Consider the following 25,764-nt stretch of genomic DNA (forward strand, 5'->3'; position numbering starts at 1 on the left):
CCGGCTAGATCTGAATCTAATCTAACAATACTGCAATCCTGCCATTATGCTAACTGATTTCGCTACAAGTATGTCAGTTACAGGTCATGATCACCACTGCACACCTTAGACATAGAAAATACTATTTTAAAAGGAGTAGTCAGCTGTTTTAAATGTTCGAAACACACGCAAACCATTCATGACGCTATTGGTGATTAAATCAAAATTGATTTTTTAGAAAGTTATGCACCATCTACAGGCTGTTCTTTGTAGGCCACCTAATATTTCTGAAATGGTTGCGCTGTTCAGAATTCTGAATAGGAAAACATTTTGGGGTTTGAAATATGTTGCTTAAGTCATCTGATTTTCTTTAAACATAGAAAATATATCACGAATGCTTGTTTTAATGCAAGACTAAAAAGGATAGCACGGACATTCATTTCACGTGCTATAGTATCCCGCAAAAATGAGTACTAATAGTATAAACAATTAAGGACGCTAGACTAGTCCTGTTTTTAAACGATTCTTCCAAAATGTTTGCATTTATCGATACCGACATTTTCCCCCTATGATTTTACAAACATCGGTTCGGTATCATACGGACGAGTTATTTTTTGGTCACACGGCTTGTAGCCTATTACACAGACGGAGCGGGATTTATCATTACCATAACCAACGATTAAAATAATCTGGTTTGGCAACAGGCGTGCCGAGAGCGCTGTTCCTTGTACCCAGCGCGTGACGCGGAGCGTGCGGGTTTTATCTGACTCTGGCATAGGACAGTGCTGTGGATTCCAGGTATTGAGTTCTCACCTGTTGCTCGTGCAGTGGTCATCCGTGCACGCGGAGGGCGCTGCAGGCAAGAGAAACGGTCACCAGCAGTTGCAGTTGCGCGTCAGCAGGACAAATGTACTTGTTACGGCGAGTGCTTAGTCGAACAGAAAAAGTTTTTTAAAGGTTACAAAAAGTGTCAGCTTAAAATAACTGTTTTTCCGAAACGAATGAAAATATTTATAGTTGTTTGATCGCATGTGAGAAGGTAAGCGAATTATTTGATTTGTAATTTGTGTTATGCGTGACGTGGCTATATTGAGACGGATAGCGCAGGTGGAAGCAGGTGCACAGGTACATACATATATACATACATACATACAGGCAGGGGAGAATTTGTATGCCTCACCGTGAAGAAAGTTAATTATCAATTGTAACAGGTCAGTTGTAGTTGTGAGAAACATGATCGCGAAACGAAAGATTTGGGAATATTTCTCTTTATGCGTCTGTTTAAAGTGTTTATTCGTTTTTATTTTACTGTCGTTCCACGGGGCGTTTATTGGTGACTCCGTTGATTGCAAATCATCACGGTTGACACCGAGTATATTATCCAGTGTTTTTCACAGTACAGGGTATCCTCTGCCTTACCTAGACTAGAGCCCCGCCAGGGATGCAGACTATTTGCATATTTCTGATGTGAGCACAGGTTTAAAAAAAAAAAAAAAAAACGAAGTGGTGCAACCTGGTGGAATCTTTTCTCTAGCAAGCTTTGTTTGATGATGATGACTCGTTTTTGTCAGCAGCGTCAGGCAGAACACTATAATTCCATCATTGCATTTCACGGAACGCACTTTAAGATGATTATCCAGAATCTAAACGACTAAAATGGGTTTGGGGCCACCGGATCTTGAAAATTCTTATCACTTACTATCAGCTGTCAAAGAGCTGGCAAAAGCCCTTGGGATTTGTGTGCCCATGACATACCCTCCGGTTAAGGAGGCACTCGGAATCAGAAAACATGTTCTTCCTGCTTAATCTGGAAAAACCAGGTCCTTGCCGTGATGGTTTTGTTTGTTTTTGTTTTGTTTTTTAAGCGTTGTTTCTGAGCGGCGAGGCGGAGAGCAGAGAAGGACGAGCTCCGGGGCCATGAGGAGGAGCGACGGTCAGTGGGACGTCCGGGCGGCGTCCGCCCACGCCGGCCTCTTCCACTTCCTGTGGTCCTGCGGCCGGGCCTGCCTGCTGCCCTTCCTCACGCTGTACCTGCGCCGCCTGGGCCTCACCGCCGCCATGGTGGGCATCGCCATGGCGACCAGGTGGCTGATCGCGCTGGCCTGGGGCCCCGCCGCGTCGCTCCTGGCCGCGCGGTACGACCGGCGGCGGGCGGTGGTGCTGGGCTCGCTGCTCTGCTCGGCGGCCGTGGCGCCCCTCCTCCTGCTCCTCCCCCCCGCCGACGCCGCCGCCGCCGCCGCTGCTGCCGCAGAGGCCGCTGGCCGCGGCTGCAACGCCACTCGGCTCTGGGGAGACGCCGATGACGCCACCGGCACCAACCTGGACCCTGGTCGCCCGGGTAACTTCACGCACGCGCCCACAATGTCGCGGCCGGTGTCGCTCGGCCCGGGTGGCTCGTCCGCGACGGCGAGCGAAGCTGGGGCGAGGAGCGGTTCTAACCGGTCTGAGGACAGTCGCCGGGTTTCGGAGGGACCCCGAAAACCCGTGTCCAGCTCTGGGGAGCATAAAGTCGCCTTTTCAGGCAGGAACGGCTTCTACTCTCCTGTACCCGAGAGGAGGGTGAGATCGGCGGGGAGGGGGTCCAAACAGGGCCTGGAGGCAGAGAAGGAGAAGGAGAAGGAGAAGGAGGAGGAGGAGGAGGAGGAGGAGGAAGCACGGTCCGAGTTCCTGGGCAGCCTGAAGGTGATGGACGCCCAGCACCAGCTGTTCTTCCTGGTCCTGATAGGCGTGGCCCTGTGGGAGGGCATGGCTGCCCCGCTGGAGCGGACGGTGGACGACGGGCTCTACGAGTACCTGGACTTCGTCGACGCCGCCGACCGCCACGGCTCGGCCCGGCTGTGGGGGCTCCTGGGGGCGTCGGGCGGGACCTTCGGGGCGGGGCTTCTGGTGGCCGGGCTGGGCTGCACGACGGTGGGCCGCCTGCCCAGCGGCTCCGCCCACTTCTTCGCCTACGCCCTGCTGACGGCCCTGGCCGTCCCCGCGGCCACCTTCCTTCCCGCCGTGACCCCGGGCAGCCGGAAGCGGGCGCCGGCGGGGCGGGCCCTGAAGGCCCTGCGGCAGGTCCGGCGGGACCCCGCCGCCGCGCTCTGCGCCACCACGGCCTTCCTGGCGGGCGCGGCGTCCTCCGCCGTCGCCGACTTCCTCCTGTGGCAGATGCAGGACCAGGGGAGTGGCGAGCTGCAGATGGGCGTGGCCCTGGGCGCGGCCCTCCTCTCGCAGGTGCTCTTCCTGGCCCTGGTGGCCCCGCGGGCGGCCCGCTTCCTGAGCCACGGGGCGGCGGCGGCGGCGGGGGCGGCGGCGCTGGGCCTGCAGTGCCTGTACTACTCCTTCCTGTGGTCGCCCTGGGCCGCGCTGCCCGCCCAGGCCCTGAGCTGCCTGAGCGCCGGCGCCCTCTGGTGGGCGGTGGAGGCGCAGTGCGAGGGCGCGGCCACGCCGGGCACGGAGCGCTGGGCGCGGGCGGTGGCGCGCGAGCTGGCCGGCGGCCTCGGGGCGGCGCTGGGCAGCCTGGCCGCCGGGTTCACGGTGGACCGCTTCGGCGCCGCGGTGCTGTTTCGCGGCGCGGCCGCCGTCCTGCTGCTGTGGGGGCTCGCCTTGCCCGTGGTGCTCTCCCGGCTGCCGCGGCAACGGCGGATCAACTACTCCCGCCTGCTGGCGGCCGACGGCGAGGCCGGCGAGCAGAGCGAGAGCGGGTCGGACCCGGAGCCGGAGGGCGACTGGCTCGTCAGGGCCATGCAGGACGACAGGAGCGCCAACAACAACAACAACGCCGCCGACGGCAATCGCCACTGGGGGAAGAACGAGAAGAGGAAGCCCGTCTGAAGAAGAGGAGGGGACAGGGTGCTGCATCACCTCCCTGGAAGAGAAGTTTGATGTTCGGTGGAAAGTGGAAAAGGAAAAGAAGGATAATTTATTTCACGTTAATTCCTGTGCCAAAAAAAAAATGGTGAAATCCTACAAAACTGAACACCACACCACGCCTTTTGACAACTAGCTTTCCACTGAGTGGAACAGCGACCGAACGCCAGATTTTGAGGTGTGCGTGATGATGGGGCAGGGGGCCAAAACGTCCCTATTTTTTTTTTTAGGCTGCTCCTGTCCCATCCACTGTACTGCTAATTCCACCATCTGTGTAACTCTTTAATTCTTTAAGTGCCAGTATGTATGCGTGTTGTTTCTTCCTGCAAATTTACCCAAACTTAATTGGGTAACGAGCAGGACACACTAAAGCCAGTAGGTTACAGCTCAGAAAATGTTTCATACAGGGACACAAGAACAGTCTTCAGCTGCTATTCATGAGCTCATAAATAAGTTCTGCCTGAATATCAAATCGTGTGAATGATTGGACTGAGGAAATGATTGAGACTGGGTGTTGAAAAATGAAATCAGGTAACGGGCTTGCTGCTAAGCACAAGCGATAAGGCTGGACCGATAAGACAAGATTTCCCCTCTTTTGAACTTACAGTACAGGAACTTGAACTGTTTTTGGCCCCAGTGTACAAAAAAAGTATTCACCCTCCTCCTGTCTGACTGGTGTGTGACACGGCGTCTGAGGCATGTTGATAAACTGCTATTTGCGTGACCTATCGCTCTCGTTTGCATATGCGGTCACGGACCGAGAGGAATGTGCCAATGGCAGTTCGGTCTGAATGCGTGACATCACTGCGATCAGACCGCTTGCCCGGTGGCACCGGTGCTGGAGGCGACCGGGAACCAATCAGACTGCATGACTTGTTTCCTGTTGGTAGATAAATGATGTCAGTAATGCTTAACTGTGCATGTTCATTTGTGGGGTGGGGTGGGGTGGGGTGGGGTGGAGGGGATTACACAGCACACGGAAGGCTGTGCAAGGCTGCCATGACAAGTTTCTTAAGAGGTGTGTGTGTGTGTGTCTTTGGGAATGGGGAGAAGTTTAAACCTCGTGCTTCTCAGAAGGTGTCACTGACTGGAAGAGCAAGCCCAGCGCATAGAACGTTGTGTAACATTCCACTGAATCCTGCTTCATTGTCGTCAGGCTATTAGAGTTAATCTCACAGTGCCGCTGGCAACAGAGACCTTACGAAGTGGCGCTGCGCGCCGTACATTTTACCCAAACTCGCCATTCCGGTTTGTTTGCATCGCTGTTGTTCTGAGAGGATTTCCAAGTAACCAGTCGGAGGGGTTTTCAAAGCCTCTCTGGTGTGTGCTTCTGTTTCTTTTTTGTGCTTGTAACTAAGACCGGATACTGTACAATCTGGCCACCATGTTCAAAGCGGGGGCACAAGAGCTGACAGGGATGTTAAGTCTTTAGTGGTGTGTAACTGCATTTTGCATTCAAGGTAAATGTTGCCTGTGAATTACTTAATCACAGTGATGTATGTCTGTCACTGTGTGTGGTAATCACTGTGATGTATGACACATGAAGGTTATCTGTCGGGTTCATATTGCCACATTTAAATATGTGGCTGGGTATGCATCTTTTTACAATTTAAGTCAAACCACAAGTCACAAAATTAATGTCACTTCCTCAAATTAATTTGCAAGAAGGGGGAAGTTATTTTACCAGAACCTTATTTTATCACACAAATCTTCTGGCTTATCTGGAGAGCGCAGACGGAAATTAAACGAGTCACGCAGTAATGCGTTGCCTAACATGATTTTTGAGAAAGCAAAGGTCAGTGAGTTTACAGCAGTCTCTGTCACTAAAAGTGTGTATGGTAAACATTGAGCTTTATCTGTAGTGCAATAAATAACCTGGCTTTGCTGTCATGAGGCATTATTGTATTAAATATGCGCTGTATGTACATATCCATTCTTTGCCTTTAGCGAGAGTTTTCACACATCTTACCTCACCTGAGTGTGTTTCTGATTTAATTAATTGGTCTCTGTTCCCGGTCTTTGTTCTTAGTGAAAAATAAATGCTGTTCCCTGTGATAAAAAGGGCTTGTGAGGTAAAAGGTAAATTCCCCTGAACTGCTGTTGGTTTTCATGGAGGTTCAGAAAAAAACTGTGCATTCACTAGTTTTTCGGTTCAGCCTTGGTGAATGTTTTACTGAAAAATGTGGTGAGTGACGTTAAATGTTTAAAAGCGAAGAAAAGGGTGCCAAGATGCTAGAAAGCCGTCGATCTAAACCCCTTTTATTGGTCCCTGCACACGTTCCATATCCCATTGTTGGCCTGTGCGTCCACATTGAGTTTACCAAACGCGGAAGGCGCGTGCCCATTAACCAATGGCGACAAGTGTCCAGCCTGTTTAGAACCTTCATGGTTTGGAGGGACTGTTTACTACAGGCTATGGCTCTCATTGTCAGCCAGGAAAGAACGCATTACCACTCCGATCTTCTGGTTCTCCGTTGAGTTCAGAAGTCTGAGTTAGTATAGCGAGATATTTTTTTTATCGGGTCATTTACTGTCACTAGGCTACTTGGAACTAAGTGTTATAGAGCTCGACGCCTGGTGTTCCACGATTCCAGCTTCGGTGTGTTAATATCGATTCTGCAACATTGGACCTCTTATGCGAATACGATACTCGCCTTTCGTCAGGCATTGATTTAATGTGGCAATAATTTATTTCACTCTTCTCTTCAAAGACATGTTCGCGTTTGTTTAAACGCTTTGCGTAGGCTATACTGCACATACACGTGGCTTTTCATCAGAAGGGTCATTACGATACGTTTAATTATGAGTGTAGCGTTTTATATTTGAATTTTTAAAAAATGCTGTATTCGCGAGCGTGAAAACAGAACGACGCATCTTGTCAAAATGGCTCAATCCAGATGCAGGAAATATGGTTTCTGAAACGCAGTCTTCCTTAAGTAGTGTTCTGCCGTTGCATTGTGCTGATTACAATGCCGCGTCCTTCTCGCTAGGTGGCGCCGTCCGACAACACGAGATTAAGTCGGCTATTTCATTTCTCTGTACCGAAACCCTCAACTGCCCATCCCACACACCCATAGCAACCGCTGAACTGATGCGAGCGCGTGCAGCTTCTCCGAATTCCCCGCGATGAATTCCGCGCTATGTTCTGCCTGTAAGCAACGTGCAACTTAACCCAGGCCTGGACGAAAGCGCACCCTTTTTAATTTTTGTAATTTTCCGAACCCTTTACAGCAGCTGGAGTGGCGTGAAGAAATGGAGAAAGAGAGAATATTGTCCAAGCAATATGGGTCTCTCGAATGCTCACAACGGGATGCGGACGCAGCCAAAACAGGTATGCTACCTATAGACCTGACTAAATCTTAAATTCCTGCACCATGTTATTGTTTTAGTTTGGGTCTTCCCATTGAAAGCGACATTAGGCAGTTCAAGGCAGCTCATGCAGATTCATTTAGTATTGTTTTACGTGCAGTATTGTGGGTATTAAACAGCCTACTTGTTTCACCTGCGAGTCTTTGTTGAAACAGTTATTTTTATTTATTTATTTATTCATAAAGACCGTGCGTGCGCCGGCTATGAGCATTCTTCGAAATGCGCTACGACATAATAATTAGAAATACTAATAACCATAGGCATGCCACAGCCTATAACCAATCGCAAGGCACGAGTTTAACTTCGTGCGATTTGTTTACGCTTTGCGAGCGGACAGCTGTTTCTTTTTTTTTTTCCCCCTTTTGTAGTTTTGTTGACCGTTTTTGTTTTTCCACAGCAGGCAATTCAGATCAGGTCAATTCTTTACTGCAACCGTGGGTACGTGGTGTGCTTTCAGGGGAAAGTCAAAGGCAGCGGCAAATAAGACGGACTTTGAAATGAACGACTGTGTACTTCGATGACAATGGCGGAGCAAATGTGAAGACCTGAATTATGTTTTTTTTCTTCTTCTCCGGTATTTAACTCGGTGGCTAGGAAGCAATCCAATATAAATAAACAAGCGGTCTCCCTTACTGCGACTTAAATTTAGAATGATCAACTCGGAGAACGATTCATTCGCTCCGCTGTATGCGCACGTGGAAACAGAAAGGCAGGGAATGATAGCATGTTGGGATTGCTCTCTGGGATGCATCTGGCTGGGATTCGCAGCATTCGATTAATACGTTTTCAAAATTATGAGCATAAATGCGTTCCCCCCTTGACAGGTTTGTCTTTTATTTGTTTTTATGTACAACGTTGGGTCTAAATAATCTTAGATGGGAAGGGCCAATATAAATTTTTATATTGATGAAATGTCACTCATGAATACGTCACATTTCACTTTGAACTATAGCACACATACGTGGCCATAATATATTTTCTATATGCAGTAATCTTGTTTTCTAATACATTAGGCATTTAAACCTCCACTGCGTGAAATTAAGCTAACGCGGAGAACGGAGGTGATAGAATGGAAATGGGGAGAAGCCGATTAGTTCAGTTCAGCTTCATTACAGTCCCAGGGGGGCAACTGGTTTACAACGGAAAACAGAGTAATCATTAAAACACCGCACGCATAGGCTATAACAACAACTGAATAAAAATTAACAAAAAAATTAACAAAGAAGGACATTCAAATCGAGATAAATTCCGACATACATACGCTACCCGTCTTTTTTTAGTAAGCAATTTTAAAAAGTAATTTTTAAAGTAATTTGTTGGCTGTAGGAATGAATGAGCGTTTGTATTGGCGTGTCTTATCTTGATCAATCGATACCGGGTAGGCTACCAGTAGGGAAGAGCGGGAAATCGGAGTGTAGGGGATGAGCACAGTCTGAAATAACGGTCGTACGCAAAGGCTGTCTATCACATAACTGAGACAAAGACACCTGCTCCACGCCCCTGTTATCTTGCTGGCTTGTTCGACAATATGGTTCAGCAGCATTTCTACGTTTAATATTCAAGTTATAAAATAAGTGCAAAAACATAAAACAGAGTCGATAAAAGACTTATGAAACATTTTCATCAAGGTTTTGTCAATATGAAAAAAACCTGAGCTTCCTCAAACAAACAAATCATAGCATATTGCTGGCCCTTTTTACGCACAGATCAATCTAATGGCAGCTTGTTATCAGTAGTGCTGAGTTACTACCAGCGACCCTGGATTCTTCCTCCACCCCCCCCCCCCCGGTTCTTGGAACTTTACTGCAGCTGATTCACGGCAGCATCTCGTTGTCGCGAACCATGGTTTTACTCGTTTATTTTCCGATCCTTTCTTAGTTCTTATGCAGCGGTTTGTGTAATTGAACACAGCCCTGCTTTTTTTGTCCGAGAGGCCTGCTTGCTCTGTATTGATTCAGTTGGTGTTGGTTTTTAAATAGCCCCCCCCCCCTCCCTCCCAGGCTCTTCAGTAAAGCAGGTCCAGGTCTCTCCTCCATTGTTGTGGATGAGTCATAGCCTCCTATAATTACCCATAGGTTTCATATAGAGTCTGCAGGGCACGGGGGATGACAGGTGCACTGCATTGCTGTGCAGCCCAGCCTCTGTGCTAGAGGTTTGGGGGGGGGGGGGGAGGGGTGTTGGATGTGCAGCATTTTCTTTGACTTCCCTTTATGAGTCATATACACTTTTTATACTTCGCCCACCCACCCCCCACCTCCAGCCCTGGAAACAGTTAATAAAAAACAGTGCCAATATGTCAAATTTAAGGAAATTCTGAGGTCATTTTTTATGTCAGATGCTTTGAGGTCTGATGAAAGCATTGCACTTTACGTTCATACAATGTATCGCTCAATGCCAGTATTTATTTTATTGGTGCTGATTTAATAAGCCAATGACTGGGTTTTATAATGATGATATTCATGATTACATTATTATTATTTTCTGTGAGTGAGGTCATGCTTTTCAAGGCTGCCAGCCTTATGAAGGCCCCTATTAGTCACAGAAAAATGGATTTCCTTTTGTCCCTCAACGCTGAGAGTATTAAAAACCTGTCAGGATCATTTGTGATGCGCGGTTTCAAGATGTCAGCACTCGCATTTGGATGCTGTGGGAGAGAGAGAGAGGAGGGATCTGGGGGGTGGGCAAATTCTATGGATATGGACAAGAGCCAGGGAGTTCCGGGGGGTGGGGGGTTCCATTGTCACGAAAGTGTTCCGGGTTTCAAGATGGTTCCATTGTCACGAAAGTGTTCCGGGTTCCAAGATTCCGATTCAACATTCTTAATTCCGGGTTTTCATGTCCTTCGATGGGGAGGATAGAAAGATTTGTACCCCCACCTCGGTTCCTGGTTGGTGAGGGTTCAGCTGCTTCAGACCCACAGACGCCTGATATTTCAGACCGCTGCGGCTTTCGGCCAGAACGGAACGGAGAGAGCTCAGGCGACAAGCACTCCTTATGAGTTTCAAATCCTCGGACGTGCCCGCAAAAAAACAGCTGCTCTCATTTTTTGTCTCGTTGTGCCCTTTTGTGAAATACCGAAAGGTCACGCATTGGCCAGGTATGGGGCACCTGCTGTTGCTAAGGGGCTGTTAAACAGTGCTGAGCAGCAGGTGGTCTCTCTGTGGCTGGCTTCGGTTCTTTCATCCCGTATATGGATCTGTCTGGATTACATTTCTACACGTATTTGTCAATAAATGTTACATTTCACTCAGTGCTCTCAGATTTAAAAAACCAAGTACGCAATACTATTGAGTGTATATACTGGTATGTACTCCAATATAGCAGGCACCTGAAGGCACTGGAGACACATCAGCAGAAATGCCTGAGAAAAATCCTTAAGATCGGCTGGGAGGACAGACGCACCAACAATAGCGTCCTGGAGGAGGCCAACATCCCCACCATCACTGCCACCATCGCCCAACACCAGCTCAGATGGGCTGGCCATGTTATCCGTATGCCTGACTCGCGCCTGCCGAAACAAGTCCTATACTCCCAGCTCCTTGTAGGACGACTTGCCCCAGGAGGTCAAAAGAAAAGGTACAAGGATAACATCAAAGCAAACATCAAAAAGTGCCACATAGACATTCACACCTGGGAGGACACAGAAACCAACGGGGAGACCTGGAGAAATATAGTCTGTAAAGGAGCTGCACTCTATGACAACGATCTCCGCTGTGCTGCACAGGACAAGCGCAGACTCAGAAAGGAGAGAGCTTCCACCAAAAAGGTCCCAACTACACGCGCAACAACTACCACTCACCCCTGCCCACACTGCACCAAAATATGTGGTTCCAGGATCGGCCTCTTCGCCCACCTGAAGACCCACAAGGACCCTGAAGGAGGACAGTCATATTCGACCCCGAGTGATCGCCGATGATGATGATGATGACGACTCCAATATACTGGAGATTAAAACGTGCAAATCGCCAGAAACAAATTCTGAGGTAAAATTTGAATTCAAACTGTCAAAACTGTTTAAAAAAAAAACTGTAACTGTATCTTCCTTGGCCTCTGACAAGAGGTAACAGATTTGAGCTCAACAGACAGAAAATAGAATGAGAGAGAACTCTCTGGGAGTTAAGAGGTCTTCTTGCCATAATTGATTTGGCTGCTTCCCGGAATAATGTGCTGTGCTCTGTGCTGTGCTGTGTAGCATGAAGAGTAGTTATTTCCCCCTGTGAATAATGTTCTGTGCTCTGTGCTGTGTAGCATGAAGAGTAGTTATTTCCCCGTGTGAATAATGTTCTGTGCTCTGTGCTGTGCTGTGTAGCATGAAGAGTAGTTATTTCCCCCTGTGAATAATGTTCTGTGCTCTGTGCTGTGCTGTGTAGCATGAAGAGTAGTTATTTCCCCCTGTGAATAATGTTCTGTGCTCTGTGCTGTGCTGTGTAGCATGAAGAGTAGTTATTTCCCCCTGTGAATAATGTTCTGTGCTCTGTGCTGTGCTGTGTAGCATGAAGAGTAGTTATTTCCCCCTGTGAATAATGTGCTGTGCTCTGTGCTGTGCTGTGTAGCATGAAGAGTAGTTTTTTCCCCCTGTGAATAATGTACTGTGCTCTGTGCTGTGCTGTGTAGCATGAAGAGTAGTTGTTTCCCCCTGTGAATAATGTGCTGTGCTCTGTGCTGTGTAGCATGAAGAGTAGTTTTTTCCCCCTGTGAATAATGTACTGTGCTCTGTGCTGTGCTGTGTAGCATGAAGAGTAGTTTTTTCCCCCTGTGAATAATGTTCTGTGCTCTGTGCTGTGTAGCATGAAGAGTAGTTATTTCCCCCTGTGAATAATGTTCTGTGCTCTGTGCTGTGCTGTGTAGCATGAAGAGTAGTTATTTCCCCCTGTGAATAATGTTCTGTGCTCTGTAGCATGAAGAGTAGTTATTTCCCCCTGTGAATAATGTTCTGTGCTCTGTGCTGTGTAGCATGAAGAGTAGTTATTTCCCCCTGTGAATAAGGTCTGTGCTCGTGCTGTGCTGTGTAGCATGAAGAGTAGTTATTTCCCCCTGTGAATAATGTTCTGTGCTCTGTGCTGTGCTGTGTAGCATGAAGAGTAGTTATTTCCCCCTGTGAATAATGTTCTGTGCTCTGTGCTGTGCGGTGTAGCATGAAGAGTAGTTATTCCCCCCTGTGAATAATGTTCTGTGCTCTGTGCTCTGTGCTGTGTAGCATGAAGAGTAGTTATTCCCCCCTGTGAATAATGTTCTGTGCTCTGTGCTCTGTGCTGTGTAGCATGAAGAGTAGTTATTTCCCCCTGTGAATAATGTTCTGTGCTCTGTGCTGTGTAGCATGAAGAGTAGTTATTTCCCCTGTGAATAATGTGCTGTGCTCTGTGCTGTGCTGTGTAGCATGAAGAGTAGTTATTTCCCCCTGTGAATAATGTGCTGTGCTCTGTGCTGTGCTGTATAGCAGGGATCATCAACTCTGGCCCTCGAATCCAAATCCAGCCCTGGTTTTCTTTTCTCCCGGGTAATTAGTGCTACTGATTGTCCAGACTGTCTTCACACCTGACTCCCAGGTAAAGGGAGGGTGGAAAACCGGCCGTTCTCGGCCCTCGAGGACCGTGAGTCGCTGACCCCTGCTGCATAGCACGAAGAGTAGTTATTTCTCCCTGTGATGGAGGCTGGGGCGCCGTTGGCCCTGGGGGGTCAGGGTCCACATGGGCAGAACCCACTTAGGCTGGAGGCCTGGGGGGGGCTCACCTAATCGGCTTACTGTTCCATTCAGCCTGGCTGGGAGGAAAGCTATAATCTCATTAAAAATGATTTCATTCAAGACCTTTTAAAAAAAATAATAATAATATTCCAGGTTCTTGGGTTTCTTTGACAGCATATAACCCGTAAAGTTTTTTTTCTGTGAAGGTAGGTTAACCCTTATGCAGGGCTTCTGTGAAGGTAGCTAAACCGAAATTAAAGTGTGCCTGTTTGGAGAGAAACTTCCTTCGCCCGTTAGAAGCTGGCTGTGCCGTTTCCATCAGGCGGCGTCCCGCCGAGCCTCGGTTTGCCACGTGAGGGTTGCGGGGAGACACATTAAGCATGAATTTATTTATAAATCTCTGGATTAATAAAGGCGCTACAGGCTGAGCCGCCTGCGCAGATAAATCCCGACCGGGCGGGTCTGCGGCTTTCGTCTCGGTTGGCATTCTTGTAAATCCACCGCCGATGTTTTTCTGTTTGTGGTACGTGTGTGCGTCTGCGTGTTTTATTCAAGTGCTTTAAAAAAAAAAAAATACAGCAGAGAAATAAAAGCTGCCTGAAATGTCGACAGATTTATCTCACTCTCAGAATCTTTTATGTACCTTTGTCTCTGACCACACCCCACAGGCAGCTGGTGGCACATAGCGTTCAAGCAGGCCTCAAAGTTCAGAACCCGATGGAGATATATAATATATAACTAATTTTATTTTAAAACATTTTCGTAAAAGTGCGATTTTTTGAAGTTATTCTTTTGAAAAAAAACCTGCAAAACCTTTCAGCACTTGCAAAACTAGGAACACAACCAGCGATTGGTGCAAAACATAATACCATAACCAATCATTCACGATTCACTTGGGGCACAAAACAATGCAAGAAAAATGATTCTGACTGAAAACCCAGACCCTTAAAAACAGCGTGTTCCAAGGAATCTAGACATTCGGCCCTTCTCCAGGATGCCGACAGTTCCTCTGCTTAATTATCAGTGTCTTAACTTAGCATTACCAGCTTGGCATTCTGTACTAAGCAGAATCAAGCAAATTGGATTATTTGCTATTAGTAATCTAGTAATTATTAGTAAATTATTAGTCATTTTAATGTTTTAAATGGGCTAACCCCCCACCCCCACCACACTCTGACAGATGGAGATTTAAATTTCAAATAAAAATATCAGCAAGCTCTCATTAGCCAATGGGAAATAATAAAATCGTTTTTTGCTTGGAGGTTACCTTATTCTCTTCTGCTTATTCTATACACTATAATCCCGTTCACAGTATCCACAGTGAATGTTGTTTTGAAAATGTTGACTAAAATTTAAAATAGAAAAATGGGGGGAAAGAGGTGTAACAATTCCATATTCAAATTTCTTTTACTGATTTTTTTTACTGGCACAATGGCAGCAGTAAACGCACACCACACAATTTCGCTTTTTTTGTGGGAGAAAGAACGGACTAGTAACTCTCTTTATGGAGCAAGTCTGAAGTCAGGGATTTGAAAGAATGCTGAGACACTGTCACTTGCACCCAGGTGGTAATGATTTTTCGTCAAATGTCATGTACCGAGACACTGAGGCATGACACGGTTATATTGAACCGACCCCCGAGAATGACGGTTAATGAAGAGCCTCCAACCATGAGATGGTGAATAAAGACCTTCTTGGATATTCGTCAGATGGGTCAGATTGGAATGTTTTATCTTCAACGATGATGGAACGTACAACGCAAGAACATGGAGCTGAGCTTCTGGAGGGTCTAAAGAACATATGACTCCACCACACTGGAGAATTGGAATTTAGCGGGGGGGTGGAAAAAAATCACATTTTATTTATTTGGCGTTTTTCACGAAACTTTTGTCACAATATACCCTGACCTAAAACGCCTACAAAAGTGCGGTGCCAAGGAAGAATCCCCCATGTGGCATGATGTAACATAACATAACATAATGATGAGTACAGGCTATTCAGCCCAACAATGCTCGCCATTTTCCTGACTAAATTAGTGCTTTGATTACGGACAGACTAGATAGTATCTAACACCGTATCAAGCCTGGTCTTGAAAATCCCCAGAGTTTCTGCCTCTACTATGTGACCTAGCAGGCTATTCCACACACTGACTACTCTAACTCTTCCTAATGTCTGTATGGAATTTACCATTTCTAGGTTAAAAGTGACTCACACTGTGGTCTGTGTTGGCACACCAGATTAATGGCCATGTCAGATGTAGCTACACTGTGTCTGTATTACCAGTGTCCATAGGGTGCATGTTCTCTGCAGCAGTGTCCACTAACCCTGCCTGCGCCTCCTCTTCCTCCACGCAGAGGAAGATGACGTCGTGTCCATGGCAGACTCTACCATCACCGTCGACGACATCGAGGGGGAGCTCTTCAAGATCGAGCGGCTACGGGACGTCCTGGTGCGGAGGGAGTCGGAGCTGAGATACATGTGAGAGCGCCTCGCCCGCCGCTGAGCGTCCTCCCCCTGCGGCCCTGTTTTTTTGAGTAGCGTGAAAGTAGTGGGCGGGGCTATTGCATGCTGCCTCAATCACTGTAGCCTTCGCCTTCCAGCCTATGGGCAAATGAAATGACAAGAGATGGGGAGAGAGATGACGCAACTTCAGAGTATTTCGATTGAGCCTACAAAAACAAGAACTGAGATTGCCTTCCACTTTTAGAGCAGCGGCAAGGCCTAATTAGTCGAGTGCCGATTTCCAGGCGAAATGGATTCCCCCTGCTCTATAGCCTATGGAGACTCCCCACAAAACTGGGCTGGTTGCTGTGCATCAGGTCACCCAATCATATACCCTACGTCTGATTGGCTACACAATTCCTTACATTCCCCTTCGATTTCCTCAGGTTGTTCCTCCGCGTAGGAATTAAATTTTTTAGGTGGTTCTGGGTATTCATTCGTTCTTCTTGCCGGAGCAATGATTCAAAAAATTTTACTCGCCGAGAACAGCCAACGGCTTGACTTTCTGACAGTGCGCCTTCAATGTGGAGTTTTTTTTTAATTTTTATTGGAGAACTGCAACCTACTGCCTAGAAATGTCAAAGTGTTCCTCTTCAGTGGCTGCCTACAGTGGAGGGTTTCTTTCTTCAAATTACATGGGTCACGGCGTCCCAGTCCAGCCCCATGGGCCATCAGACACCCAGCAAATGGATGTACCCCCCCCACCCCTCCCCCCTTTTTAAATGACCCCGTCCATTACGCAGAATCTCAGTTTGGCGCATCAGAAAAGCTCCTTTTCTCTCCCCTTTTCTCTCTTTCCTCCGCTGCCAGGAATCTCCAGTTTCAGCCTTTCTGGAGCTAGCCATGCGTGAGGCACTGCTCCAGAGCACGCACTCCTCCCGTGCGTTCCGTGTGCTAGCCATTGTGCACCTCACAACAGGCCAGGGCTGTACAGACGAGCTAGCGCCGGTAGGAAAAGAAAAGCATCCCGCTGGCTGACGGCTACTGCTAGCCTGTGGGCTTCCGTTGCGTCAGTGGGAGGAACTGATGCAGCTGTAACCCATAGAGCCCTGACCCATTTGAACCCACCCCTTGTATGTTGTATGAGGCCAACTATGCCCTGCTGTTGTGGTGTCCCCATTGTAGTGACAGTGTAGTATAGCGGCAGCGTAGTATAATGGGTAAGGAACTGGGCTTGTAACCTAAAGGTCAGCGTCCAACCCAGGTTCCATTCCCGGGTAAGGACACTGCCGTTGTGCCCTTGAGCAAGGCACTTAACCTGCATTGCTTCAGTACACATCCAGCTGTATAAATGGATGCAATGTGAAAATGCTATGTAAAGAAAGTTGTGTTAGTCGCTCTGGATAAGAGCGTCTGCTAAAACGGCTGTAATATAACGTAATGTTAGTGGGCTAATGAGATAACCGTGGCAGGAAAGGCTGCGACGGCAAGGCCACCCATGATCAGAGCCTTTAATGACCCAGCCAGGGGTAATTAACTCCACGCTTTTCATGATCCTTCCGCAGGATGGATGACATTCAGCTGTGCAAGGAAATAACGCGGCTGAAACAGGAACTCCAGAAACTGGTGTCCATCCCAGGTACCGTCCACGTTTCACAGCGTTTGGGTGTTTATATTGTATTTGTTCGTTTTTTTTCACCTTCATCAAGATTATTGCGCACACAAAAAAATGTTGGTTTTAACTCTGGGTATTCTTCGTTTTTATTGTGTATCGTTGATGTCCATCTGGTCTGATTTTTCTGTGTGTAGGGAGCTGCCCTCTTGGGCAGGGCTCTGTTTGAAAAGAGACTTTGTAGAGTGAGACTGCCTGGTTAAATAAAGGTTAGAACCCATTTTTTTTTTTAAGCAAACGAAAACTCAGATGACATACGGGGGAAACCGCTGAGGGAAACGTCTTCACGCGCTCTCGCCGTGTTCTTCACGCCTGAGTGTCGTCTGAAAGTGTCGCGTCCTCGAGGGTTTGTTGCTCTTCGTGTTTTTTTGAAACTGAAGGAAGGTTCTGTGTCAGCTGAGCGCTTCCCTACGTTTGCGGCGATGCAAAAGGCGTTCGAGCGTTTTCTCTGCGCCGCTGAGAAAGAAGACCGCGGCGGGAATTAAACATTTAGGCACTTAACCGTCTGTGAGATTTAATCAGCCACACTGTGAGCGTCAGAAAGGTCACCCGGTAGGAGGACGTATGGATGTTATACTGAAAACAGGACGTGGGGGTGGTGGGGGGGGCTAACGCGGGTGGGTGTTGATGCAGTGAGGAGCCCCCCCCCCCCAGACCCTGTGCTAATGGCGGACGTATGCGGCAAACCCCACGGGGTGAGGCGTAAACGTTGCCCAGCGATGAAGGGATTCAGTTGGCTGTAAATGGCAACAGCGACCCCTATGGTCATTTTGAGTAGGCGAGGCGTAAACGTCGCCCAGCTATAAAGGGATTAAGTTGGCTGTATAAATGGCAACAGGGACCGCTATGGTCATTTTGAGTATGTGCGATCGTCCTGCGTCCAACTGCACTTTACTCTCACTCAATAACCACTCAGTAACTCAGCTGCTGGATTGCTGGGTTTGAAATAGCAGAGACTGACTGCGGGTGTTTTGGAGGACATGGCTGCTAGTCCTCCCAAATTTTTCAGAGGTAGGGTGACCGAATGGATTTCAGGAAGAGAGGACAAGTCGGGTGGGCGTTATGAACAATAATACCAGACTATTTGTTTTTATGCGGCCTTTGGAATGAGCAAATCTGAACCTGACATTTTAGGAATTTAGAAATCCCGCCTGGAAGGATATGTTCAGTCCCAAATCGAAATGAAAGCGAAATGAACGGCACTCACTGGAATACTTTATCGCTTTATTGCATCCATAAATAAAAATATTTTTTGGCACCTTCAGCACACCGAGGCAGGCTTAGGTTGAAACGTTTGCGCACGTCAAGCCTTCATTCACGGACGCAACAAAACGACAGTTTATAATATTCTAGTGCGTGCTGTCAGTTTCTCTCTTTCATTTATAGTTTGTGGGCTTCAGCACCCTACTGTCAGTTAATACGCTTGAGTGAGCACGTTTACTTGGTTGATTTTCCAGTCCCAAATAGAAGAAATGTGTGGGCAAAAGATGTGTGTTCAGCCTATTCAGGGAAATTTGTTGTCATGGGGATTGCTAGAGCTAGTTAATAATCATAGATTTCAGGTACGCTAAAATTTGAGCAGTCCAAATTTAAGGAAATTTTTTTATTTATTTATTTTTTTTTAAGTGAAAAGGATTTTAAACAGTCAATTTTGAGGAATGGAATGATGGGATCTTTTTCAAGATAACTAGGCAGTTTTTATGCGAGTTAAAATTTTCTGTAAAAGAAACGCAATGCGATCAACCCCGTCGAAAACATCTCAAAGCATTATTTTCATCTGGCCATCAAAGGCGCAGACATCTGGTGCTGTTTTATCTCGCGCGATGGCAATCGCTTTTATGGTTTGTTAAATGACAAAAAGAGAAAAGAGCAGGCAAGATGAAGACACAGGGGAGAACGGGAGGGTGCAGGGCTTCCATTTTCTTTAGAAATGTGGCTTTGTGTCATCTCTCTCTTTGAAGTATCAATTCAGATGTTCCCTCGCTCTCCCCCCCACCCCCCCCCCAATGCAGACAAGGACAAATCAAACGAGGACAGACAGAAGGAGGACGAGCTGCTCCAGCAGATCCACAAGCTGGTGGAGACCAGGGACTTCCTCGTGGACGACGTGGAGTTCGAGCGGCTGAGGTGACGTGGCCGACGCCGTTCGTTGGTTTGCGATGATTTTCGGGGAGGGGGGTAAATGTCGAAAAAATTTAATTTTTCCAGTCCCTGTTTATGTGGTCAGGCAAGTTGTCGGCATAGCAGAGCTTCTGAAGAGGCTTGTCTTCATATAAACTGGGCATTGGGGATTTGTCTAGCACGCCGAAGCGCTCACGCTCAAAGCTCTCTCCCTGTTTACCGCACAGTCCTCAGCTAGAACCGCATAACTGAAGCTCAGGAAATCCACCATCTCTCCCTCCATTTTGTTTTCTCACAGAACCGAATCGGGTGCGTTTTTTTCTTTTTTTGAGTGCGAGTTTACAAATACAGAGAGGACACGGTGAATGGGTCAGACCCAATGCCCCATTTCTGGGTTTTGACATATAAATGACCTTCTGCGCGCTAAGGCCTGGCTTCTGAGACAGGAGAAGCTGGCATACAGTATGGAGTATAGCAGAGAGGAGAGCGGTTACACAAGAGGCTTTGTTGAAAAAACAGTATGGCCTCGCTTGTATGTGTATGTTTGTGTGTGTGTGTGTGTGCGCGTATGTGTGTGTGCATGTTTTTATGGGGGATATGAAAAAAAAGAACAGAAACAGTCACTTTCCATGGTAACCACAGTGGATGTATTCTCTGTGGTTGCAGTAGTCAGTCTGTTCACCGTATTTACTGTTGCAAATATTCTCTAACAGGGAAAGAGAAGAAGACAAAGAGATGGCTGAATTCCTGCACTCAAAACTTCCCAAGCGCATGAAGAAAAAGAGTAGGTGTCTATTCCTACACGATATACTGGGGTATGCAATGCACAATGTACAATATAATAAATAGACAATATATATTGCGGTATACACTGTAAGACTAGCCTTTTAATCCGTACATTTTAGTTTTACTTTGTAGTGCTCGCACATATGATGGTGATTATGATGATGTTGTTGACGATGATGAGGATGATAAAGGTGTTCTAAGCCTGTTGTTTGCCTCTTCGTCCCTGCCCAGTGATACCCATAAAGGACCTAGTTGTTAGATGGCACATAAATGACATTCTAAGCAAATGAGACACCAAGGCAATCTAGAATATAATTTTGTAATTCACAATGAGTCATTGCTGCTACCATGTCTGTGAGTGGGACTGGCGCTGTCAGTGGTTCTGAGGATGCTGATTGGCCAGTGCCCCACATTCAGGACCAGACGTCTGTGTCCTTGTGCACTCTTCCCAGCATCACAAGGCAATACATTTTTTTTGCCGCTTGTCCTTCATTTTATCAATACCAGTGTCCATGTGCAAACACGTCCACAATGTATAACACGTATCTAACGTGCGTGCGTGCGTGCGTGTGTGCATATGTGCGTTTGTGCATGTGTATAAATATATTCCCACATACAATATGTACTAGTGCTCGTTGCTGTACCCTTCGCTGTCAATTCAGGCAGGCAAGCATGTGCTCTCCTCTGAAGCATGTGATTTGGCTGCGGCTTCTTATCACGCCGCTGCGCTCACACAGACATGAGGCAGAGGAAGACACTGCAGGCAGCTCAACAGGCAGACTTGCAGTCACTTGCAGGCAATGGTGGTTGCTGCTGACTGATGAGATGCCCTTATCCCACTGAGCCGAAGCCTCCCATCCCTAGGCAACGCCAGAGCCAATGGGGCACGGATCTGCTGGGTTGGTGGCCAGATTCAAAATCTAGATCATGGGGCCAGTTTGTGCACTGGAATGGTGCTTTAACAGGATGACCCACCCAGCAGCCCATTGGTTGATAATTTTGAGGCAGCAACCAATATTACATTACATTACATTATAGGCATTTAGCAGACGCTCTTATCCAGAGCGACGTACAACAAGTGCAATATACAATATCAGCTCAACCCTATGTAGGACTGGACTGCCCTTACTTTTTCGCATTCACACTGGGTATTGTATATTATTCTGGTAAAGTGAAAAGCCCTTAAGTACTCTCAAGTCACTTCTTCTTTTTTTTGTTGCTGTGGAGAGGATACTGAAGTGGCAGCTTGTTCACTCTTGCTGTGTTCAGAGTTGTTTCAGCCGGAGATCGCGTCTCTGTTAAGCGTTTCTGCCGTCGTTCCAGGTGCCGGTCAGCGCAGGAAGGTGACCTCCAGAGCGCAGCAGACGTCCTCTCCGTTTGTGGCCAAGACCGGCCTCACCCTCCTGAAGGAGTGCTGCGGATTCACCTGCTCCGTCATGTAGGGCGCCACCTGGTGGCGGCCACCAGCGTACACAGGAAGACCAAAACAAGACCAAAAAAAAACAAAAAACTGAGGTGTTTGTCGGAGGAGTAGGAAAAACGAGTGGAGGGCGGATGTAACGTGGGACCCAGGGTGCAGGTGGACTGTAAGACATATGGTGGCCAGGGGAGGGCAATGTGGAGGAGTAGGGGGCAGTGGGGGCAGAACATGAACATTTTGTCTGTTTCAAGGTCTGTCTCAGGCGTGTGGGCCTGTAATTGTGTGTCCGTCCCCCATCTGTTTATTTTTTGGGAAAATCACAGCCCGCAGGCGCACTGTCAGGTGGCCATCCATCCATCCATTCTGCACATCTTCCCAGTGCTCCTCATAGGCCTGCTGTCGAGCAGGCGCCCGTCATCACCGCACCGTCAGCTCGCTGCCAAAACTACATTTCCCATGAGGCTGCACGCAGCTGAACCGTCGCTTGACTAAACGCATCTCTGACTTAGAGGCTTGTCAGCCAGCGCTGGGAGAGCCAGAAAATGAATCTGGCAATCTGTGCATTCAGGTACGTCTTCTGCAGTCCACCACAGTGCCCCCTGGCTGCAGGAGACGGAACAATAGCCCAGCATTCCAACCTGCGCCAAAAAACATAAAACATTAAACGGCAGCATGGCTGATTTTCTCACAAAACGAAAAGCCAGTGGACGATCAGTGATGGTGCTAGGGGAGATCAGCATATGCGGCAAGAGATGAGATATTGGTCAGAGGACGAGGGCTAAGGTGAACAAGGAGGAGGGGAAAACATTTTATCACTGTATTTTCATTAGAGGAGGAGGGATAAAAGGATAAAGTCTGCCAGATATAGTTTTCATCACTCCAAATCCCCAAAGGGATTCTCGAGGCTTGGCTCCAGCACCCTTGAATGAATGGTTCTTCGCTTGGTTGTCAGTTGCTTATGCCCGCTCATTGGCTCGTTTAAAGAAGGTTGGTAGGGTTATTGGGTGTAGAGGTCTCACAGCGCACATGGGCACTTCACATAACAGACCTCTGTCATCTGAGTAAGAACAAGAGCCCTGGATCTTCATCTGCAATTGATCGGGGGGGGGGTGCCACGAACAGTGGCAGTCAGTGGCTTTCATTGACAAGTTGGGGGGAAAAAAACCGGCTCCTTGGACTTTATGTGGCTTCAATGTGACTTTGAGTTGCACCAACAGCATCGTCTGTGGTCTGTGGTGTTTGTGCTGGAGGGCGGCCATGATTAAAGTTGACGGTGTCTGAGTTTTGGGTCTGGTGATTTTACCCTGTGAAGGCTGCTGGTCAGGGAAGACTTGTCCCTCTGGCTCTTCTACCTTCTTCACTTTCTCCGCCTCTCTCATATTTTCAAATCCAACGTGTCCGTCTTTGTTCTCCGTTCGGTTTGACCAATTCACCATCCATCTTTAGCCGCATCTAGGCCTCACTGTGTTGCAGCAGCTATGCTTCGCCATTGTGCAGAAGCAGCACTGTGCGTGCTTCCATTTGCTTCATGAGTCTCTGGCCCTGCTTCTCCACTGGCTTTTCATTTGTAGGCCACGTTTGTCTCACAGTTGAATTTTGCGACGAGCGACGACTCGCAAAGTTCAACGAGTAAGACGATTTATGCGCCGTCCATAAATTCTGAAATACTGTAAGGAGCAATTTCATTACCGACTGCTTATTGTTTTTTTAATGTATTTTCACAAAATTACTAGATGCTCCATGGAGATGGCATTTCAAGCAGTGTTAAAAAAAAAAAGAAAAATCTTATTAAAAACTCTTTCTCTTCCACCTCTTCTTTTTTTTCTCACATTTACTTTTCCATACGAAAATAGCTGCTGTGGGCTGCTGGGTAGGGTAGCACGCTCTGTAAAAAAATGGCGCTTCCGGTGCATGAGGAAGCGCCGCGGTCTCGGATGGAATCCAGCCAGTGCCAGTGCCAGTGCCGACTGTGACTGGCAGCCCCGCCCGGCAGGGGCAGTGCCCACTGTGGCTGGCAGCCCCGCCCTGCAGGGGCAGTGCCCACTGTGGCTGGCAGCCCCACCCTGCAGGGGGCAGTGCCCACGGTGGCTGGCAGCCCCGCCCGGCAGGGGCAGTGCCCACTGTGGTTGGCAGCCCCGCCCTGCAGGGGGCAGTGCCCACTGTGGCTGGCAGCCCCGCCCTGCAGGGGGCAGTGCCCAGTCGCCTTCACGCCATCCAAGGATCACGGGAGGGATTCAGTCAGCGGGGATGGCAGTGTTCCTTCCTCGAGTGATCCCGGTTGTGCCGCCCGGGTGCCCGCGCTGTGCCCTCTGCCCGTGCGTATGATTGGGTCTCCTTCGTCCCCCACCCACTCACAGCTTGTGGCTGTGTAGTATGACTGGGTAGGGAACTGGGCTGGTCTCACCTAAAGCAACCTAACCTCGAAAAGGTCGAAGGTTCGATTCCCAGGTTGGACACTGTCGATCTACCCTTGAGCAAAGGTACTTAACCTGCAGTGCTCCAGCATATACCCAGCTGTATAAATGTAAAAAAAAAAAAGAAATTAAAAAAAAGGTTGTGTAAAAAGGTGTGTAAGTCGCTCTGGATAAGAGCGTCTGCTAAATGCCTGTAAATGTAATGAAGTGTAATGAGATGTGAGAAAAGCAGCAGACATCATGTGTTTCAGAGAGGTTCTGCAAGGTGACTTCCCCGGGGCTGGAGGCAGGGGGCGCCTGTGAGCACGCTCGCATGTTCTTTGCGAATTGGACAAATTCGGGTGGGATTGGAGATACCAAATTTATTATTGAAAAATAAATAAAATAATTTTTAAAAACCTGCTGTTCTGGCGCAGGCTATAGGCTATAGGGCAGCCATCCCTTAGCCCCGTGTGTTTGGGGCTGTGATCTATCGCCATGGCGCTTTCTGCTCTGTGTGTGTGTGTGTGTAGGGATTTTCTTTTTAGCACAAGTTGTTGAGCTTTAGCACAATTAGAGTCCCCGCATATCAGAGTTGTGAAAATGGCGTGTTGCCATGACGACCGGCGGCGGGGTCGACCATCCCTCCCTCGGGTCCGGTCCTAACGCGCGCGTCCATTTTGTGTCACGATGTCTAACGTTCGATAGCGTAAAATATGTGAGATGTTCGCCGTTGCAAGTTTATCTGAGGGGGAATGTGAAAAACGAAAAGGCTATGTATTTTTATATTTGACAGGAAGTGGTTGCATTTATTTCTCGGTTCAGGCAAATGTATTTTTTAGCATTTTTGTGTTATTTTAATAGTAGGTGCTGCAATATGTGGAATTACTTTTAAATATTGTGATTAATAAGTTGTAATATTAATGAGTTGTGATGCTGTTTCAGCACGCATGCTTGAATAAACTGTGGAAATACATTCTGTGTACCTGTGTGCATCTGTGTGCAGTAGCATTGCCTGCTGCATCATTAATGCATCACTTCAAATTTTTTAAAATCTGTTTACATGATGCGTGTGATTTTTGTTGCCATGTTCTCTATTGAACGAGGAGAAGTCGTGTTAAAAATTGTGCCGTGGATAAGAAATCAAAACATTTCTGGACCAATTCGGCTCAGCCTTTGGTCCAACCCGCCCAGAACCCTGTTTGAGTCCTTTTCGGTAATCGTCATGACAACAGCCCTGGAACGCAACGTAGCACAACATTATCCAGCTGTTGTTAATGACACACACACACACACATACACACACACAAAATACCAACATTTTTATTTCCCATTTAGTTCCCTGCTCTACGTGTAAGGATGACTCATAGCAAAGTCAGGCTTGTTGTGATTCATGACCTGCCAGCACTACTGAAAACTTGATCCAAGCCGAACTCAGTGGCCCCATGAACCCAGACAACAACAAGAAGGTAATGCCTTGAATAAAAATAAAAAAAACAATATCATAAGAAGTTATTTAAAAATGTTGTTTTTCCAAATCCGAATGTTATCTCAAAATCGCAGAGCTAAGCATTCCTCTAAAGATGGTGAGTCACCCCAGAATGCACTGTGGCCTGACGCCAACTACAATTTCTGTATTTTCAATGTATTTTCATTTCAATTTGCTTTAATTTTTATAGCCCTTTTTAGAGACTTACTACAGGCAAGAAACCGAGTAAAACAAGCAAACCGAGCAAACACCAGGCCCGAACCCTCAAATAGCGAGTACATGAGGTAAAAAAGAAAAAAAAACTCCCAAACGGAAGGTCATGAGGAAAAATGACACTCTGCTGCCCCCTACTGTCAGAACCCAGTTGTCTTTCAGTGTGTATATTCGTTTTCCTGTTTGGTATTTTATTAAATGTATAATTTAGTTCAATAAATACTATATATTTCAAGAAATTAAAACACGATGTTCCTTTTGTGATTCCACTGTGTGCCTGTGTGTGTGCATATATACAGTATATACATACACAGCATGACCAAAAGTACGTGAACACTGGAC

At 47.5% G+C, this 25,764-nt stretch overlaps 2 protein-coding genes across 3 annotated transcripts; both read left to right on the plus strand.

The window, feature by feature from the left end:
- Window positions 1–755: 755 nt before the first annotated feature.
- Window positions 756–4,748, plus strand: mfsd6l (major facilitator superfamily domain containing 6-like). Of its 2 annotated transcripts, none has more exons than XM_064315329.1 (2): window positions 756–1,018; window positions 1,845–4,748. In XM_064315329.1, exon 2 carries the CDS (start codon window positions 1,897–1,899, stop codon window positions 3,796–3,798), a length of 1,902 nt encoding a protein of 633 aa, XP_064171399.1. In that variant the 5' UTR covers window positions 756–1,018; window positions 1,845–1,896; the 3' UTR covers window positions 3,799–4,748. The 2 variants fall into 2 exon arrangements, with proteins under 2 accessions (XP_064171399.1, XP_064171400.1); XM_064315330.1 differs by lacking the exon at window positions 756–1,018 and adding an exon at window positions 1,061–1,190.
- A 34-nt stretch (window positions 4,749–4,782) lies between these two features.
- Window positions 4,783–24,696, plus strand: zgc:171844 (uncharacterized protein LOC100151763 homolog). Its single transcript, XM_064315332.1, has 6 exons — window positions 4,783–7,165; window positions 15,241–15,364; window positions 16,894–16,967; window positions 19,013–19,127; window positions 19,835–19,905; window positions 21,231–24,696. Exons 1-6 carry the CDS (start codon window positions 7,087–7,089, stop codon window positions 21,347–21,349), a joined length of 582 nt encoding a protein of 193 aa, XP_064171402.1. The 5' UTR covers window positions 4,783–7,086; the 3' UTR covers window positions 21,350–24,696.
- Window positions 24,697–25,764: the final 1,068 nt, after the last annotated feature.

Source organism: Anguilla rostrata, chromosome 17, assembly GCF_018555375.3.
Source record: "Anguilla rostrata isolate EN2019 chromosome 17, ASM1855537v3, whole genome shotgun sequence".
NCBI classification, from domain to species: Eukaryota; Metazoa; Chordata; class Actinopteri; order Anguilliformes; family Anguillidae; genus Anguilla; species Anguilla rostrata.

What these genes read in the sequence shown, in the direction of transcription:
- mfsd6l (XM_064315329.1), top strand. Translation starts at nt 1,897, where the DNA reads ATGAGGAGGAGCGACGGTCAGTGGGACGTCCGGGCGGCGTCCGCCCAC.
- zgc:171844 (XM_064315332.1), top strand. Translation starts at nt 7,087, where the DNA reads ATGGAGAAAGAGAGAATATTGTCCAAGCAATATGGGTCTCTCGAATGC. An exon ending in TGCGGACGCAGCCAAAACAG is followed by an intron (nt 7,166 to 15,240) that starts GTATGCTACCTA and finishes TCCTCCACGCAG; the next exon opens with AGGAAGATGACGTCGTGTCC. An exon ending in GTGGAGTTCGAGCGGCTGAG is followed by an intron (nt 19,128 to 19,834) that starts GTGACGTGGCCG and finishes ATTCTCTAACAG; the next exon opens with GGAAAGAGAAGAAGACAAAG.